The sequence below is a fragment of the Gracilinanus agilis genome, chromosome 1, assembly GCF_016433145.1.
Source record: "Gracilinanus agilis isolate LMUSP501 chromosome 1, AgileGrace, whole genome shotgun sequence".
Taxonomy (NCBI): Eukaryota; Metazoa; Chordata; class Mammalia; order Didelphimorphia; family Didelphidae; genus Gracilinanus; species Gracilinanus agilis.
In genome coordinates this window covers 255937045-255956071 of record NC_058130.1, presented here as the reverse complement: position 1 = coordinate 255956071, position 19027 = coordinate 255937045, and the positions used below count along the sequence as shown (strand labels likewise).

The 19027-nt window shown below is 40.1% G+C and overlaps 1 protein-coding gene across 4 annotated transcripts in view; it reads left to right on the top strand.

Annotated features, from left to right (window-relative positions):
* SLC5A10 (solute carrier family 5 member 10) overlaps positions 1-18491 on the top strand; it is a 182577-nt gene extending 164086 nt beyond the window's left edge. For 3 of the 4 annotated variants that reach the window (XM_044661261.1, XM_044661269.1, XM_044661251.1), the window contains 4 exons: positions 895-1063; positions 8525-8737; positions 15571-15636; positions 16001-18491. In XM_044661261.1, the coding sequence (XP_044517196.1) occupies positions 895-1063; positions 8525-8737; positions 15571-15636; positions 16001-16099 (547 nt within the window). In that variant the 3' untranslated portion in view covers positions 16100-18491. Of the gene's footprint in view, positions 1-894; positions 1064-8524; positions 8738-15570; positions 15641-15992 lie in introns of all 4 variants that reach the window. The other variant, XM_044661244.1, reaches the window with a different exon arrangement.
* Positions 18492-19027: the final 536 nt, after the last annotated feature.

The window sequence follows — 19027 nt, the reverse complement described above, 5'->3', positions numbered from 1 at the left end:
CTCTGTAAATTGCTATGTGACCTTCAAACACAATTTTGTCATGTGTAAAATGAGAGGGTTGGATAGGATGATCTGGAAAGTCCCTTCCAGTTCTACTATTCCACAATTCTCTGAAACAGAGACATAACTAGAGTGACTGAAACTTTACCCAAAGATGCTGCCAAGAGCACAGGAAGTTGCAATTCCTCTTGAATAGAGGAGCAGCATGATTCTCCCCTGGAGTTTACTATTCCAGAGCCTTGTGACTCAAGTCATCTTCAGACTTAATGGGTCTATGGGCATTGTGGGTGGGGACAGATGGCTCTCTAGGAGAGGTTACAGGATCGGAGATTCAGACTGTGGGGAAAAGGATAGCATATATGGTTGAACTTCATCATCTGTTCCAATATTATTCCTTACTTGCCTTCCCAAATGTTTTTGCTTCCAATGGAAAAATCTCTAGTGCATGTCCCTGTTGGACATGGTCTTTACTTCAAGCTTAACCCTGATAGCCAGGATCCAGTTAATCAATTAATCAATCAATTTACCACATGTATTGTATCCTCAGCCCTGGCCTAGGAAATATTGGAGACACATGTAATACAACCATAAATGAGGAGCAGTTAAGGTAAGTGTAGGGAATATGTGTGTGTGGTATATATCCCAAGTCTTCCTCTGCAGACCAACTTAGAGTGCTCTTACTCTAATCCCTCCTATATCCCTTTCTTTCTCTCCCTATTTCCTCTAAGGCCCAAAGTGGGGGACATAGAAAAAGGGAATATGGAGTCACTGGAGAATAGAGGCCCATCTTAATTCCAATTTTCTCCATCTCAAAGCCTTGACGGAATAAATGGACTCAAATAATGGAGATAGCATATTCACTGTTGGGTGACACTGGCATTTCTCCTGCTACAGGCTGGTTATTGTGGTCCTAATTGGCATTAGTGTAGTCTGGATCCCTGTCCTCCAGAATTCCAGCAGTGGCCAGCTCTTCATCTACATGCAGGTAGTCACCAGTTCTTTGGCACCTCCAGTCACAGCTGTCTTCATCCTGGCAGTATTTTGGAATCGGGCCAATGAACAGGTATGTAAAAATCCATGAGTAAGGGTCTTGGGGAAGGGGATAGTATACCCATACAGCTGGGGATATGTGTACCCATTAAAGAAAAAGGGAGGGCTAGGATGCCTGGGTCAGTCAACAAGGGAGTAGCAAGGAGAGATGAATTGATGGGTGAATGTTCTGTAAGGCTAGGCAATTCCTACTCAGCAAGTTGAAGAGTTCCCAGAGATAGGACTGTGATGTCACTAGGGAAATCAATGCCAACATTCCCCAAGAGTAGTTGGGTAGTAGTAGCTACTCAGTAGATAACAAGATACATCTTTCTCTGGAAAGTGTCAACCTGGGTCTGGATCAGGATAGGAGTGGGTAGGAGATTTAGAGTTTTAGTTTCAGGCCATTAGACCAGGGAGTAGTCTCAGCCAGAGGAAATATAGAAGCAGGGGAGCTGAGTGGAAATGAAAAGACCTACCTGAAATTGTGAAAAGCGAAATGAGCAGAACCAAGAGGAAATTATATATAGCAACAGAAATATTGTTTGAAGAATGACTTGTGCATGTCTACCTCCAAAGAAAGAACTGATAAATAGAAACAAGCAAGGCTTAGTTTCATATATACACAAATATTTTTGTCAAATGATGCTTCTCTAGTGTGGAGAGGGGAAGGAGGAAGGGAGATACCTGAGAACTTTAATGGAACAAACAAAATTTTTAAAATAATAAATAAATAAAAACAAATATAGCTGAGCAAAACAAAAGAAATATTTGGTTTCAGGAATCCTGGCCCCAATACTTGCTAGTTATGTAATTATGACTTTGAGTGAGTCCCTTAAATTCTCTGAGCCTCAGTTTCTTAATCTTGAAAACAGCAATTATAATGCTTGCAATAGCTACTTCATGGGATCATTGTGAGGAAAGTACTTCATAAACCTCAAAGTGCTATTATATATGAGTTATTATTATATTTCTGGAGGTTTCCAAAGTGGTGTTGTTCAGACCTCTTGGAGGAAGTGTTCTGGTTTCTTTGGAAACCCACACATTTTATAAGACCTGATCGGTGGCTTCTCAGGAACTGGTGGGCAGCCCAGGTGCCAGAGTGTGTGCCAGGCATCACTCAAACAATATGATGAAATTCTAGGAGAATCATACCTCTCAGAGATCATGAATGGAGCTAAGGTTGGTGGAAGGTGGGTATAAGGAAAATATAAGAGGGAGTTTAAGGAGAGTAAAAACTGGAGGGGACATAGGAAAGAAGATTCTATAGCTCTAGGGCCTGGGAGGGCCTCTTCTGCCCAAAATCACTATAGCTCCACAAAGAGCAGCTGAATAGACCAAAAGTTTCCCACAATCCTTTCACCAAGGACTGAGAGGCATCACATCATTACAGATTTTGAAATTTGGAAAGTTCTGTGGCCATATAGTCTAAGCCCATATCTAAGACAATTCCCACTATAACAGACCCACCATAGTCTTATTTTATGGGGTTATCCAGCCTCTGTTCGAAGACCTCCAAGAAGGGAAAACCTACCATTTCCCAAAGCAGGTCATTCTTTTCAAGAAGATTTCCCTGACATTTAGCCTAAATCTTCCCAGCTTCCATTCATTGCTCCTGGTTTGGCCCTCTAGGACCAAACAGAACAAAAATCTAATCTTTCCTTCACATCATAGGTCTTCCAACACTTGAACATGATTTCTCTTCAAGCTAAATATCTTCAGACCCTTTAACTGAACCTCATATGACACGGATTCAAGGCCCTTCACCATCCTAGTTATCCTCCTCTACAGTCTCTAATTTATGAATGTCCTTCCTAAATTGTTTCTATTTATTCTATTCAATTCTATTTATTTATTCTAGTCTATTCTTTTTATCAGTTGTTTCTTTGGAGGTAGACATACACAAGTAATTCTTCAAACAATGGCACTCAGAATAAAACACAGTAATTCATCTTATACTTGTGAAGCTGCCATTTTCACCCTTGTCTAAGATTTTACATTGATCTTTTATTGAATTTCTTCATTAGATTCAGCCAAATGCTCTAGACTGTCATGATCTTGAATCTTGACTCTGTCATTCAGTGTGTTATCATTGCTTCTCACCATTGGGCCATCTTCAAGTTTGATGATCATGCTGTCTGTGTCAATATCCAGGTCATTAATAAAAATATTAAATAGCACAGGACCATACACAGATCTTCAACACTAAATCATTAACAAGCACTCTTTGAGCATGACCATCCAAGTAATTCTGAATCTATCTAATTATATTCTCATCTAATCTATAATCTTTCATCTTCTTCATAAGAAGAGTAGAAGTTTTATCAAAAACTTTGCCAAAATCTAAGTAAACACCATCTGCTACATTATCCTTATCTACTCATTAATAATCTTGTTTTAAAAACTTGTAAAAAATGAGATAACTAAAGTTGTCTCTTTTGATATGTTCTTGATGAAGCCATTGTTGGCTCTTTGTAATAAGTTTCCCTTTTTAGATTTTCTGTCTACTGCTAACTATCCCTTTAATGGTCCTTTCTAGAAAGGAAGCTATGAAAGAAGGAATCCAAGTCAAACTCACTGGCTTATAGTTTTCAGATTCTGTGCTCTTTATTTTTAATTGGGTCATTTGCCCTTCAGTCTGGTGGCATTTTTCCTGTTTTCTATGATCTTTCAGAAATCACTCATCATACTTGCCAGTTTTTCAATAACAGAGGCTGTAATTCCTTTCTTTCAGGTGACCTTCACCTGAAATTCACCAAAAGAAGATCTCTTACTATCTCCTTGTTGATTTTGGCTATTTTTTTACCTGTCATCTCTAGTACAAAGGCTCGTTCTCTTTGGCAGAGAAAATGGAAACAAGATAAGAATTGGGAAGCTCTGTCTTCTCTCTGATACCATCATTGTCCTAAAGAGCTAAAGTGGTGCAGTGGATAAAGCACTGATCTTGAAGTCAGAGAGACCTGATTTCAAAGTTCCCTTCAGACACTTCCTAGCTGTGTGATGTTGAGCAGGTCCCTTAACCACTGTCTACTTCAGTTTCTTCAACTGTAAAATGAGGATTATAATATCACTTACATCCTAGGGTTGTTGTGAATATGAAATGAGATAATGTTGGTAGAGCACTTAGCATAGGGCCTGGCACATAGTAGGTGCTTAATTAAATATTTATTCCTTTCTCTTCTTATGCAGCCCGAGAATGTTCTTTTTTTGATCCTCCTTTTTTTGCCCAATTTGACTTAAAAACCCCAATAACTCCAAATCCTGATGCTAATAAATATCCATTTCACCATCAAAACTTTGAAATATCTTAGTTTCCTAGTAAAAGTTCCTTTCTGAGATGAAAAGAGAGCAGGACAAAGAACATGCCTGGGCCTGGAGAGTTAGAAGGAACAGAGTACCTGGAGAGGCCAGGTCTCATACATAGTAGCAATTACCTCAGGATTCTGGAAAAAGTGAATGCATTAGGAGCTAATAAAAGAGAGGAACACTCAAGAGTTCTACTTGCCTTTTGTCATTCTTCATCCTTTTTGGATCATTCATCAATATTTGACAGTGGATACCCTCTCCTCTCTGGGTTTTTCTGACACTTCTCTACTCAGTCTGGTTCCTGTCTGGCTGTTCCTTCTTAGTCTTCTTTGTTGGATCATCACCCATGTCCCACCTCTATGCCTACAGGTACCTGAGATCTGCATCCTTTCTTCTTTCTCTATACACTCTGTGATCTCATCAGTTCCCTCAGATTCAACAATTATAATCCCTAAGCAAAAAACTTAACAGATGTATTCATCCAGGCCCAGTCTCTCTTGAACTCTAGTCTACTTTACTAACTGCCTACCAGATAGCTCTGCTTGTCTTGTGAAAGTTTCGTAGGCATGTCAAACTCAGCAAGCCCCAAAAGAGCCTATTGTCTTTCCTTCTAAATCTTCTCCTCTGCTAATATTCTTTATTAAGTTGAGAACAATACAACTCTCCCAATAACCCTGTTCTCAGCCTTGGAATCATCCTTGGAATCATTCTCATGAAGGATTTTAAAAGCCAAACTGAGAAATCTATAATTTAAGATAGTCAAGAAGGAGACAGTGGAACTTCCCAGGCTTGGCAATGATATAATCAGAACTGAGCTTTTGGAATCTTAGTTTGGCATATATATGGTAAGTAGAAAGATTTTTAAAAACAGAACAACTTAGTAATCCCTTCCCTCCTCAGTCTAGTGGCTGGTTTAGGCTCTTATTACTTTTCACCTGGAAGATTTTAATAGCCTCCTAATTGGTTTCCCTCCAGCCAAGTTCATTCAATCCATCTTCCACAGAACTACCAAACTGATATTCCAAAAATCGAGGTCTGGTCCTAGCATTCTCTTACTTTATGAAGATGATTCTCATATCTATTTGCCTCTAGCAAAAAATATACATTTTTCATTTGACTTTTAAAAGTCCCTCACAATCAGATTCCAACCTACCTCTCCAGGTTTACTGCACATTACTCGTTTTCGAACAAACTACATTCCAGATAAACTGACCTACTTGTTGTTCCCTATACATGACATTCTATCTCCCAACCCTGTGCCTTTGCTGACCTCAATATCTGGAATGTAGTCCCTCCTCATCTTTGCCTTATGAAATTCCTGACTTCTTTCGAGACTCAACACGGGTGCCATTTTTCCTAGGAGGCCTAATCTGATGCCCACAATTGCTAGTGCACAAAATACTTCATTATCTAATTTTATTTTAATGATCTGTAATATTGACTGCTGTTTATACACAATAGAATATAAGCACATTGAGGGCAGGGACTGTTTTGTTTTTATCCTTCATGGATTCATATATTTAGAGCTGAAAGGAATCTTAAAAGTCATCAAATTCAATTCCCTCATTTTATAAGATGATGAAACTAAGACTCAGAAAGATCAGTCAGCGAGTATTTATTAAACGCCTACTATATTCCAAGCAAGGTACTAAGCTCTAGGAATTCAAAGAAAGGCAAAAACAATCCTTGTTCTAAAGGAGCTACCAGTATAATGGGGCAAAAGGCATCATGTAGACAACTATGTACAAACTATATATATTATATGCATTTATTATTATACATTATATTATTATATGTCTATATCTATATATATAGATATAGAGAGAATAATTTGGAGCTAAGCTCATTGGGAAGGCATTAAGATTAAGGAGGAGTGGGAAAAACTTTTGTAGAAGGTGAGACTTTATCAGAAGCTAGGAAAATCCAGAGTTGAAGATAAGGAGACAGAGTATTCTATCCATGGCAATCAGTCAGTGAAAATGCATGGAGTCAAGAGAGTTTCTTATTTAAAAAATAGCAAAGAGCAGTGTCATTAAATCACAGAATATGGGGAGAGTGGATCAGTGAGGGAATAAAGTATAAGAAGACTGGAAATGTAGAAAGAGCCAGATTATAAAAGGCCAAACAAGAGGATTTCATATTTGATTCTAGAAGTAATAGGAAGCCACTGAAATTTATTGAATGGGAGTTGGGATAACACAGTTGAGACTTGTACATAAGGAAGACCAGTTTGATAGCTAAATAGATGATGGACTATAGTAAGAAAGATTTGAGGAAAGAAAGACCAGAAAGCTATTATACCAACCAGAAAGTGATGAAGTTCTGCATAAGAGGAGAGAGGGGAACATATTTGAGAGGTTATGAAGATAGAAATGACAAGATTTGATAGCAGATTGGAAACAGGAGGAGTGAAAATGAATAGTTGAAGCTTTGAGCCTCTATGGCTTAGAGAAATGGTTGTACCATCCACAGTAAGAAGGCAGAGAGGAAGAGAAGAGGATTTGGGAGGAAAGATAATTAGTTCAGTTTTAGGCATGTTGAGTAGAAGATATCTATGGGACATCTAATTTGAGATATTCAAAATGGGTAGCTGGAGATTAGAGAGTGGAGATTGGGAGAGAGGTTAGAACTGAACAAATAGATCTGAGAATCATCTTCATAGAGATGATGATTGAGTCCAAGGAAACTGGTGAGATCACCCAAGAAAAATAGCATGGGGGGAGATAAGGACAGAGCCTTGGAGGGAAAACCATGATCAGCACAATCTGTATGAAAATTCAGCAAAAAAAAAAAAAACAATTAAAAACTTGCCAGATAGGTAGAAGAAGTAAGTGGTAGCAGTGTCAAGAAAACTAGAGAGAAGAAAGTATCAAGAAGAGGATGATCAACAGTGTCAAAAACTACAGAAAGGTCAAGAAGGTTGTGGGGTTGAGAAAAGGTCATTAGATTTGGTCATTAAAAGGTCATGAATAATTTTAAAGAGAGCAGCATCAATTGAATGAAAGTCAGAAGCCAAACTGTAGAGAGTTAAGAAAGAGAGAGCAAAGGAAGTTGAAGGTACTGCTTACATCTTTCTCAAGGAGTTTAGTGACAAAAGGGAGGAAAGATATAAGATGATAGCTAGCAGAGATGGGTAGATCAAATGAGGGTTTTTTGAAGATGGGGAGAAGTACTGGATTGTTTGTAGGCAGTAGACAAGCAGCCAGTAGAAAGGGAGAGACGGAAGATTAGTGAGAGACCAGGGATAATAGAGGAGGCAGTCTGCTAGAGAAGATGGGATGGAATGAGATCATTTGTGTATGTGGAAAAGTTTGCCTTAGCCAGGAGAAGGCCCACCTCTTCATATGAGACAGGAGTGAAGGAGGCCATAGAATATAAGACATCTCAGTGATGTGAGATTAAGAGGAAAGACAAAGAAGTCCTTGGTGAATGGCCTCAATTTTTTCCAGTAAAATATGAAGGTGAGAAAGTAGAAGGAGGAAGAGACACAAAAGATTTGAGGAAGGATGAAAAGGTTTGGTAAAGCACTGTTGTGATTGGGATAGTGAATTGATTAGGAAGGTGTAAAAGGATTGTCTTGCTGCAATGAAGTCCCAGTTGAGATTATGTAACATAAATTTGTAGTGAACCTGGTCAGCAGGGTTTCATTGACCTTCTCCAGATTTTTTCAGCTCCATCTGAGTAGAAATGAAAGCAGTGGATAATGGGAATAATTCAAAACTTAAGTTTTGGCATGACATGGTCTTCAAAGGGGCAAGGGATTAGAGAAGATGCCAGTGCAGAGTTGAATTGGCTCAGCAAGAGGTCAAAATGGGGAAGGGAAAATAGTGTAGCCAGTGTTGAAGTGATGGCCTGAGGAAGGACTGAAGGGTAGAAAGATGAGAGGTCACAGAAAGGAGGAAGAACAGAGCCTGAAGTGACAAGGCAGAGGGAGAGTTGGAATAACAACAGATTATGAACAGGTAAGGGAATTTCAGAGTTCATGAACATGAGAGGGAACACTTGTGAGTGATGACAAGATTAAAGGTCTGGCCATCTCTGGACTGCTGTGGAGAGGTCAAAGAGTGGGTCATGAGAAATGAGCAAGTCAGGAAATTGGAAGTTTAGGCTGTTTATGTGTATATGTGAGACAGACACAGAGAGATTGAGAATGAGTGCCTCTGATTGGTTGCATCTCTTTTTTCTCCAGGGGGCCTTCTGGGGCCTGATAGTAGGGCTGGTAGTGGGAGCTACCCGGATGACCCTGGAATTCGTTCACCCTGTGCCACCTTGCGGCTACCCGGACACCCGGCCAGCTGTGCTCCACCTTCACTATCTTCACTTCTCTGTGGTGCTCTTCTCCATCACAACTGCCATAGTCACTGCTGTTAGTCTGCTGACCACCCCCCCTGATGAGTCTCAGGTGAGCTGGTCTAAGGTATTCAGGTAGCCTGGCTCCCTACTCCCAAGGGGAACTAGATGAGTCAGCGTCTCCTCTCAGATAATCTGACTCTTTCCCTAGAAGAAAGAGGTGGCCCTGACATCAGAAAGGGACAGCGCTATAAGATAATTGGGTTTTCCTAGTAGAATCCATTTAACTTCTGTATCTTATTTTAAGTACAAGCAGTCATTAGTAAACTGGACTTTCAGCCTCCAGAGGATGGCCTGGATGACTCTGAGGAGGTTGTTGATATCCCATGTTTTTACATTCACTTTAGGAATGAAGTCTTTTCTTGAAAAGTTTAATCTGCCCTCTTATAGAGGTTTGGTAGAGAGCAGGAATATAAAGGCCAGGGGCAGCTAGATGGCTTAGGGGATTGAGAGCCAGAGCTAGAGATAGGAATTCTGGGGTTCAAATCTGGCCTCAGACACTTCTTACCTGTGTGACCCTGTCATTTAATCCTCATTGTCTAGCCCTTACTGCTCTTTGATTCTAAGATGGAAAGTAATACATGTTTAAAATAAATAAATAAAAGCCAGGAAGTTGCATCCAAAATTTTTCATCACCATTTGTCTCAGAATGAGCTAAGCATTCTTAGCATGAATTCCAAAGATTTTCCCCGAGTTATTCCTTCTAGTTACTAAATCCAGAACTATTTCCTACCCTATGATTGATGATTACAGGCCTTGTGACAAAAATCCAAACATAAACATGAGATTTTTCCCTTTCCCATCCAATTTCATGGTCCCTTCTGCTACTGCTGAATTGAAGGGTTTTTTTCTGGAAGCTGTGCTACCAGAAAATGTCCCTTTTTTCCTCCTCCATCAGCCTCATCAGCAGCAAATCAGATCAGCTCTGACTATCACAAAGGCTAATGTATTATGTATGGTAAGGCATACACTAACCACAGATTAGCATTTACAAGTTGCACAGCAAAATTACAGAATCTAGATTCATTCTTCTTAGGAGGGAAATTGTACTTGGATATACATCTCCCCCAAACACTGCCTCCATCTGTTAAGCCAGGCCCTCAAGACCAGCCCCTTTCTGCTCTTAGTTGTCTCTGTCTGGTTTCCCTTCTGAGTTTCTACTGTTCATTTTTATTTCCCCTCTTCGTAGAGAGAGTTATGTAATTGAAGTGTCCCTAATCCTCAAAACAGAAGGTTTCTTATTTTCATTCTGGCACCTCTGTCATCATCATATTCTTTCTTTAGGACTCCATCTTATATCCAGGTTTCTTCAGAACCAGTAATAACTGGAGTTAAAAAACAAACAAACTAATGTACAAAATTTCTGGATGTAATTTATTTACAGATTAAATAGCCTGAAGGACTTAGAGATAGAAGAAAACTTTAGGGTCATCTAATCTACATTTGAGCAAACTAAAGCTCAAAGAGATTTGCCCAAGTCAGGAGTAGCAGAGCCAGGATATGAACCCACATTCTCTGACACCAAAAATAAATGACTAGTATTCAGCTCAGCTATTGAACTCATCTTGATACAGTTTGTTTAGCAAATGCTTCTTTAAAAAATGTTTCACAAGAAGAAAAACATATGATTGATCACAGGGTTCAATGTGATATGATTGGGGATATTGTCTTTAAATGATCACTCTATTCCAAATATTAATAATATGGAAATAGGTCTTGATCAAGGATACATGTATAACCCAGTGGAATTGATTGCTGGCTCCGGGAAGGGGAAGGGAGGAAGGGAGGAAAAGAATATGAATCATGTAACTATGAAAATAATATTCTTAATTAATTAATTAATTAGATGTATTTTAAAAAGATTTGCAAAATAAAAAAATGTTTCAATCTTTTCTAGTCTTCCTTCCACTCACAATCCTTTCTACTGTCACATCCTAAGCCAGTCTGCTGGCTCTCTTTAGTCTCCATCTTTGGAACGTAGTACTTTTTTGCTGGGCTCTGTGTTCAAGTTTTAGCATTTAAAAACTGAATTTTCCTTTCCCCTCCCCTTTTTTTATTTAGAATATTTTTCCATGGTTACATGATTCATGATCCTCTACCCCCTTTCCTCCCTACTCCCAAAGCTGACAAGCAGTTCCACTGGGTTATACATGTATCATTGTTCAAAACCTATTTCCATGTTATTCATATTTGCAGTAAAGTGATCGTTTAAAAAATTTTTAGTTCATTTATTTATTTAATTTTGAATATTTTCCATTGTTACATGAATCATATTCTTTTCTTCCTCTCCTCCAATCCACCCCCTCCTGTAGCCAATAAGCAATTCTACTGGGTTTTACATGTGTCATTGATCAAGACCTATTTCCATTTTATTAGTATTTGCACAGTTCTTTCTCTGGATGTGGATAGTGTTCTTTCTCATAAGTCCCTCAGAATTGTCTTGGATCATTACATTGCTGCTAGTAGAGAAGTCTATTATGTTCGATTGTGCCATAGTGTATCCATCTTTGTGTATAATGTTCTCCTGGTTCTGTTCCTTTCACTTTGCATCGATTCCTGGAAGTCATTCCACTTCACGTGGAATCCCTCCAGTTCATTATTCACAATAGTATTCCATCACCAACAGATACCACAATTTGTTCAGCCATTCCCCAATCGAAGGGCATCCCCTCATTTTCCAGTTTGCCACCACAAAGAGTACAGCTATAAATATTTTTGTACAAGTATTTTTCCTTATTATCTCTTTGGGGTACAAACCCAGAGGTGGTATGGCTGGATCAAAGGGCAGGCAGTCTTTTAAAAGCCCTTTGGGCATAGCTCCAAATTGCCTTCCAGAATGGTTGGATCAATTCACAATTCCACCAGCAATGTAATAGTGTCCCAATTTTGCCACATCCCCTCCAACATTTATCATTTTCCTTTGCTGCCATATTGACCAGTCTGCTAGGTATAAGGTGGTACCCCAGAGTTAAAATTGAATTTTCTACAGCTACCTTAACCCTAAACTTAATAGGTCTTCTAGATTACCTACCCAGAATCCCTTTGATCAGTTTTTCTCTTTTTGCCCCACTAAGAACACTTATAATCTTCCTTGCATTTAGAGAACCATGGAATGTTTTACTTGGGAAGAACCTTAGAGATCATCTCTCAAAGTATTATTTTTATAGAGGAAGAAACTGAGATTCAGGAAGAGGGAAGGGACGTTCCAAAAATCATACAACTAGCTAGATAAAGAGCCAAGCCTAGACTCTAGTGTTCCAATTTACAACCCGGAATTCTTTCTCTGTAATATTCCTGCCTCACTTTGTCACATGTTCCTCTCTTAAGCTCTCCTGGTCAGTCTTGTCACCTAGAAGAAAGCACCATGTCCTAAAGCCTCCAGCCCCTCACTCAGTCTTTTCCCAGTCCACTACCACTGACCTGATGTCTTGGTCAAGGAGAGAGGGCCTGTCAAGACTGCCAACATAAGGAGGTGCCTGCTGCAGGGCAAGGGAACCAATTACCCATCTTCCATTCTCTGTAATTAACTAATCCACATAATTATAGAGCTTATAGAATTTCAAACATTTTATGGAATTATTGAAAAATAGAACATAGACTCTCAGAGAGTTGTACAGGATATTAGGAGTCATCTATTCCCACTCCACCCAGTGAGGAATTCCTTCTACTTCTGTGGTAACCATGATCCAGCTGGGATGAACAGGTTATTGATCAATAAAGGATGGTCTTGACAGGAAAGATGTCCATCTTCCCTAGGCTTGAGAGTTACACAGTCTTTGGGCCATAGGTTCCTAAAGTCAGACCTCTAGGGACTTTAGATGTCTAATCCAACCCTTTCATTTTACAGATGAGGAAACTGAACCCTGCAGTGACTCGCTCAAAGTAGTACACAGACCAAGCAGTAGAACTAACCCAACAACTTCATTTTATAGATGGATGAACTTAGGCTTAGAGAGGAAAAATAATCACATAAGGAGTTAGTAACAAAACTGGTGCTGCAACTCAAGTTGTTTGTAGTACTGCTAATGCTCCAGTAACATAAAATAATACCTCATCACACCTGCTCCTGTCTATTTGGTAGACGGAGGGTAGCAGGTGGGAAGCATAATTTATCCTTTCTGGAATATGTAGGTTATAGGATCCTGTGATGAAAGGCAAGACAGTTATCCTTATCAAGATAGAGTCCTTGTTTAGGACCTGGTGGTGGCTCTCTGAAGCAGCTCAGTCTGGATTTATTCTATGTGCTAAGGGTTCTAAGGACAGCAAGGTATTATAATGGATAGGGTGCTGCACTTGGAGTCAGGAGGACCTGAGTTCAAATCCAACCTCAGATACTAGCTAAGTAACCCTGGGCAAGACACTTTACCCTGTTTGCCTCAGTTTCCTCATCTATAAAATGAGCTGGAGAAGGAAATGGCAAACCACATTGCCCCCCCCCAAAAAACAATTGGGATCATAAAAAGTCAGACACAATTAGCTGATTAAACAAAAACAACAGATTTCTAAGGAGTGATATTCCCAGGTGTCCTCTCTTCCTCAATTGGGGCAACATGGCCTCCCCACTGAGCCAGGTTAGTATAAAGGAAAAATTTTTTTTGATCCTGTCAAAGTTTGTATGTAGTCTCTTCTACCTTCTTTCCTGACCCCCTTTGCACTTTTCAGATACCCGCCAGTCAGTCTCTGATAGCTTCATTTCCATTGAAGAACAAAAATGGGAATTTCCCCCTCCTCTGAGAAGAGAAAAATCAGGGCAAGATAGTTTAAATTAGTAAATGAAAGGCAGAATATGACAGTAAAGGAAAATGATAAATGTTGGAGGGAATATGGCAAAATTGGGACACTAATGCATTGCTGGTGGAGCTGTGAACTGATCTAACCATTCTGGAGGTCAATTTGGTATTATGACCAAAGGGTTATAAAACAATGCATACTCTTTGATCCAGTAATACCTCTACTAGGGCTGTATCCTGGAGAGATTTTTTAAAAAAGAGAAAGGACCTACTTGTACAAAAATATTTATAGCAACTCTTTTTGTGGTGGTGAAGAATTGGAAACAGAAGTATAGAGGTCCAGCTCTATATCAACAAGGATTTTGAATGGCCTGAAGTGGCATCGGCAATAAGGACGAAAAAGATTGAGAACATTGGCTAATGGTTAGCTCATGGCTGTTCCAATCTGACATGAAGCTTCAGGTTTATTTTATACAGAATTCAAAATCCATTCCACACAAAGCACAATAGTTTCGCAGTTGTACAGACACCCAGGGTTACAGAGTTATGTCATGATTAACATATGACTTACAAAATTTTCTCCTATGAAGATTAAACCCAGATGAGACAAGATTCAAAGTTAGAAATGAGCTTCATTTTTTATCTGAAAGTTATTTCAGGGAAAAGCTTCCATACTTCAAAAGATATCTTTAATGAATGAATCTCTAACATTATGGGGTGGAAAGTACCTGGCTGAATGTGAAACTGTCTGACTGCCTTCTTTGACCTTGGCAGTCTAGGAATAGATACAGGGCCAGGCCAGTATCTACTGATTTCTGCTCTTTTCTCTTAGGAAAAATTGTTAATTCCTTAATTGCTGGTGTAATATAGAGTACTTAGATGCTTTCTATAAAACTTAAGGCTGTCTTAGAGAATTAAATTGATATGTTTTCAGTAATGAAAGGAGCCATAGAGAGGGGTGAAAGGTTTTTATCTCAGACAATCCATCCTGTCTGTCTCCTGACTTGCAGGGCAGAAAAATAAAAATGCACAGCCTTGCCAGTCTGCGTTGATCTTTGATAGGGGTCCAGATAAAAAGATTCTGCTAAAAGACCCTGTTTCTCTCTTGGCTTCCAACACTGAAGGAATGTCCCTCAACTGGGAAATGGCTGAATAAATTGTGGTATATAATGGTGATAGATGGAATTCTATTGTGCTATAAGGAATTATAAACAGAATGATTTCAGAAAGAGCTGGATAGACCTACATGAACTAATGCAGAGGGAAATAAGCAGAACCAGGAAAACATTGTACATAGTATTAGCAATATTGTGGGATGATCAGCTATGGTAGACTTAGCTACTCTCAATAATACAATGATCCAGAACAATTCTGAGGGGCTTCTGACAAAAAGTGCTATCCACCTCCAGAGAAAGAACTGTTGGAGTAGGAATACAGATGAAAGCATATGATTTTTCGATTGTTTATTTGGGTTTATGTTTTGGGGTTTTTGTTTCATAAGATTATTCACTTACAAAAATGAACAGTATGGAAATATTTTGCATGATAATACATGGAGAACTCCAATAAATAAAATGAAAAACCAATAAAAATAAATCAAAGGCAGAATTTCAGGTGCTGTGGTACGTATGCTTGGAAAACTAGGTTTAATGGTCTATGGACTAGGTAGGCAAGTTTTAGCTGAATTCTCCTTTCCCCCTCTCTCCATCCCTTATACACATGCACACATACTACAACAAGAAGGGTTAACTCTGTAGTTGGGCATGTTCTGAAGAAGCCTGGCCAATAGGCAGGGCTCAACCGCCTTCTAATCCCTGACTCTCTGATGCATTCTCCAAAAATGGTGACTCTTCCCCTAATCCTAGGCCAGCTAGCTGCCTGATTACCTGCTGGGGAATCTCTAGGCTCCTATTATCCCTATAACATATCTCTCTTTCTTCATCCCTCAATCCTATGTTTTTTTGGTTCCTTGTTCTCTCATCCTTCATCTCCTGTCCTCTATATCCCTCATTTCCATGTTCCCCACTGTTCTGGTTTCAGTGTACCCTATATCCTTACTCTCCATTCTCATCTTCATTCCTTCTTCCTCTTAGCCCCACATTTTTCATCCCTCATTATCCATCCTGTACTCAAAATCTTTTCTTGGTTCCTACAGATCAAGAATTTAACATGGTGGACCCTTTCCAAGAGTGAGGCTCTGGCAGATGATATGGGAGACAAAGTTGGTAAGTGGTCCCTGAGACCCCTAAACTAGGCAGAACCAAACTCTCCTTACCATATTGTTGACCCTTCTCCCTTTGGGTCTATCTTCTATAATCTACCCCTTTACCAGAAACTTCAATGTTAGTCTATCCTCAGATGATAGTTGGCATGGTACTGGGGACAGAGACTAGAGCATGTCCTGTGGAACCCTAGTAGAAAGAGTCAGCCATTCTCCCTACCCACACCCAAATCCTAAGGCCCAAATGTAGTACTATTTTTTTTTATTTTCCCATTCTCACTCCACTTCTGATCCACCAAATTCCTCATCTATTACAGTATACTTAGAACCCCGTACCCCATTTTCCTTGCCTGCAGGAAAGAAGCAAAATCGTTTCAACCAAGCCTTCTGGACCCGAGTCTGCAACTTCAATGCCATTCTGCTTCTGTGTGTCAACATATTCTTCTACACCTATTTTGCCTGATAATGTTCATTTCCTGGGAAGCCAGAGGGTCATGGGATGCAAGAGAGACTTATCCTAATTTGATTGCTAGAGAAGGATCATGAACTATTAGAACTGGAAGAACCTATCTAGTCCAACTCATTTATTTTATGTATGAGTCTTTGAAAAGGAAAGTGACTTTGTAGAAGCTACACAGCTTATTGATGAAAGGCCTAGGATCAAAACCCAAGGTCTTGCTAGGCCAGTACTATTTCTATTAAATGAAGCTTCCCTTCTTTTCCTGATCCAGAGGCATTTGAGTTGTTCAAAGTCCTTAAATGAACATGTCTCTTTTAAAATCAGAGCATCCCACTACTACCACCAATTGCTACCAACAACAACTATGTGTTATAATTTTGGAAACACCTTCAGTTTAGGTTATCACTGGGGAATCCACAGCCTGGAATAGAACTTAATCTCCTTTGGAGTCTCTAACCCTCACTTCCTGCTGCCACCCATCATTACTTAAGGAAATGTCAAAGAGGCCTAGTTCTGCCACTTTTTAGTTGTGTGATCTTGGGCAAATCACTTTCCTTCTCCAAGACTCAATTTCCTCATCTATCAAATGAGTGGGCTGAACTAGATGGTTTCTTAGGTTCTTTGGGGGTGTAACATTCTCTCATTCTATGATTCCCTTACCTTTCCCTTCTCTCCTACCCATAGTTTATGGCCAAGCCTACACAAAGCACCCTCTACATGTCCAGCTTCCTCAGAATGGGTTCCTCCCTCCTTCAAACTTTGTATCTGTGACTCAATGAATCCCTGATCTTGACATCTGAGTGGGGAGCAGGGGAAGAGGAGGCATGAGCCTTGAGAACCACTGAAGTTTGATTGAGAAGCCATGAGTCTGAATGTTATGGTAGGAAAGAAAGCTAAATAGCCTAGCTCAGCCCAAACCAGTGTGGCATGAGCCTCTTGATGACTATCTAATAGAACTAGAGGGTAAACAAACATCATAAAAGACTTTATAGGGCTCCCAGGGTGCACTTCTTGTCTTTATCACTTGGATTCTGGCCAGACATCAAGCACTTCTATAATGTATGTAAAACTAGATGCACAGACAGATCACTTCAGGGTTTGGTATGCCTCCCAGGAACCCCTTGGCATGTACATTTCTGAGTCAGGAATGTTCCCAGGATCTGAAGAGAAAGGCAGTGTGTTTAGCCACCCTATCCCTCTCAAGGAAATCATAGCAACCTTGATCTGGGACCTCTAATCCTTTCCACAGTGGTGCCTCATTTTTCCCTTTGTCTGCCCACAGGAACCCACCCCACTGAACAACCCTGGTGTGCTCTGGGTCTCTGTCTGCTAGGACCCAAAGCATTAGGAGCAAAAGGTTAAATGTACAGGATTGACAATGGGATCAGCCTTTGGGATTTAGCATATGTAGGTGGCTGACTCTGTGACAATGGTGTCTAGGCATTCACCTTCCCTCCTCCAAAGTGGAATTGAGGGCCTGCCCACCACCCCGTTGTGGCAAGAGTCCTTGGACACTGCTCTTTGGAGTGACTTCCTTGGGTGATGGTCCATGTCCTTATCACCTCATACTCGGGCTATTGTAGTAGCCACCTAAGCATTCTCCTTGCCTCTCTGACTCATCCTATCTAAGCCTCCAAGCTCATCTTCCCCAAATTCTATTTTCCTCATTCTTTCCTCCTCACACCACTGCCACCCACTCAAGAATCTTCAATGGTTCCCAGTCACTTGTAAGCCAAAGTGCAAACTTCCCAAGGCCTTCTCCCACTTGGTACCATACCATGCTTCCAACCCATCTCCCCCTCTTCCCCTTTATGAAACTTATGCTCCACTCACACTGGTTCTTTCACTGTCCCCTCAATGATGCTGATGATAGCTAACATTTATAGAGCACTTTGTGGTTTTTCAAAGCACTTTCTATATGTTTTTGCATTCAGTCCTCACAACTAACAATCCTGAGAAGTAGGTGCCCTTATTATCCCCATTTTACAGATAAAGAAGCTGAGGAACAGAGAGGTTAAGTGACCTGTTTAGGGCCATATTACTAGTAAGTGTCCTAGGCAGAATTTAAAATCAAGTCTTCCTGATTTCAAGTGGAGCACTGGCCAGCTCCTTCCTACTTCTGGAACTTCCCTTATGACATCTCCCTTTCTTGAAATGTTTTCCCCATGGCCAAATCCTCCCCATCTTTCTGGACCCAACCTCTGGGACTCATACTTTCCATACCATGCATTGGGAACTGATCATGTGTTGCCTGCTATTATTATGTCTGTATATACTATGTCTGCAGCTATACTGTGAGCTGCCTAAGAGTAGAGACTAAATCTTTTACTGAGTCTATCTGGCCCAGGGCCTTATGCTCAGAAAGTGTGGAATAAACACTTGCTGTTTAATTGGATGACTGATGTGTTGTCCCTGATTTAGGTTCATAAGGACCTTAAAGATCATCTCTCCCACAACCTGCTTGGGGCAGGTTGTTCCCCTGGATTCTTGATGGGGTAGACACCATTTCTTTTCTTAACTACTCCAAAGAGTACAGGCCCAGGTCCTCTAGAGCAGTGATGGGCAAACTATAGCCCGTGGGCCAGACGCAGCCCCCTGAAATGTTCTATCCTGCCTCATCCCTTAGGACATTAGTCCTAATCTGACGAATACAATGAGTAGGATACAATACAATGAAACTTCGAAAGAGTTGCCTTAGAAACAGACTGACAGATGAGCATTTCCTTTCCTTTGGCCCCCTCTTTAAAAAGTTTGCCCATTACTGGTCTAGACAACTCAGTACAGTTGTTGGGGGACATATACAAGGATTCTTCCAACTCCATCATAGGGTCTCTTCTATCCTATCTAGGCTTTGACCAGTACATAGCTGATCCATGGGGTCCAAAGTCAATATTAAGATCACTTTCAGACCTGCATGAACCAATGTGCAAT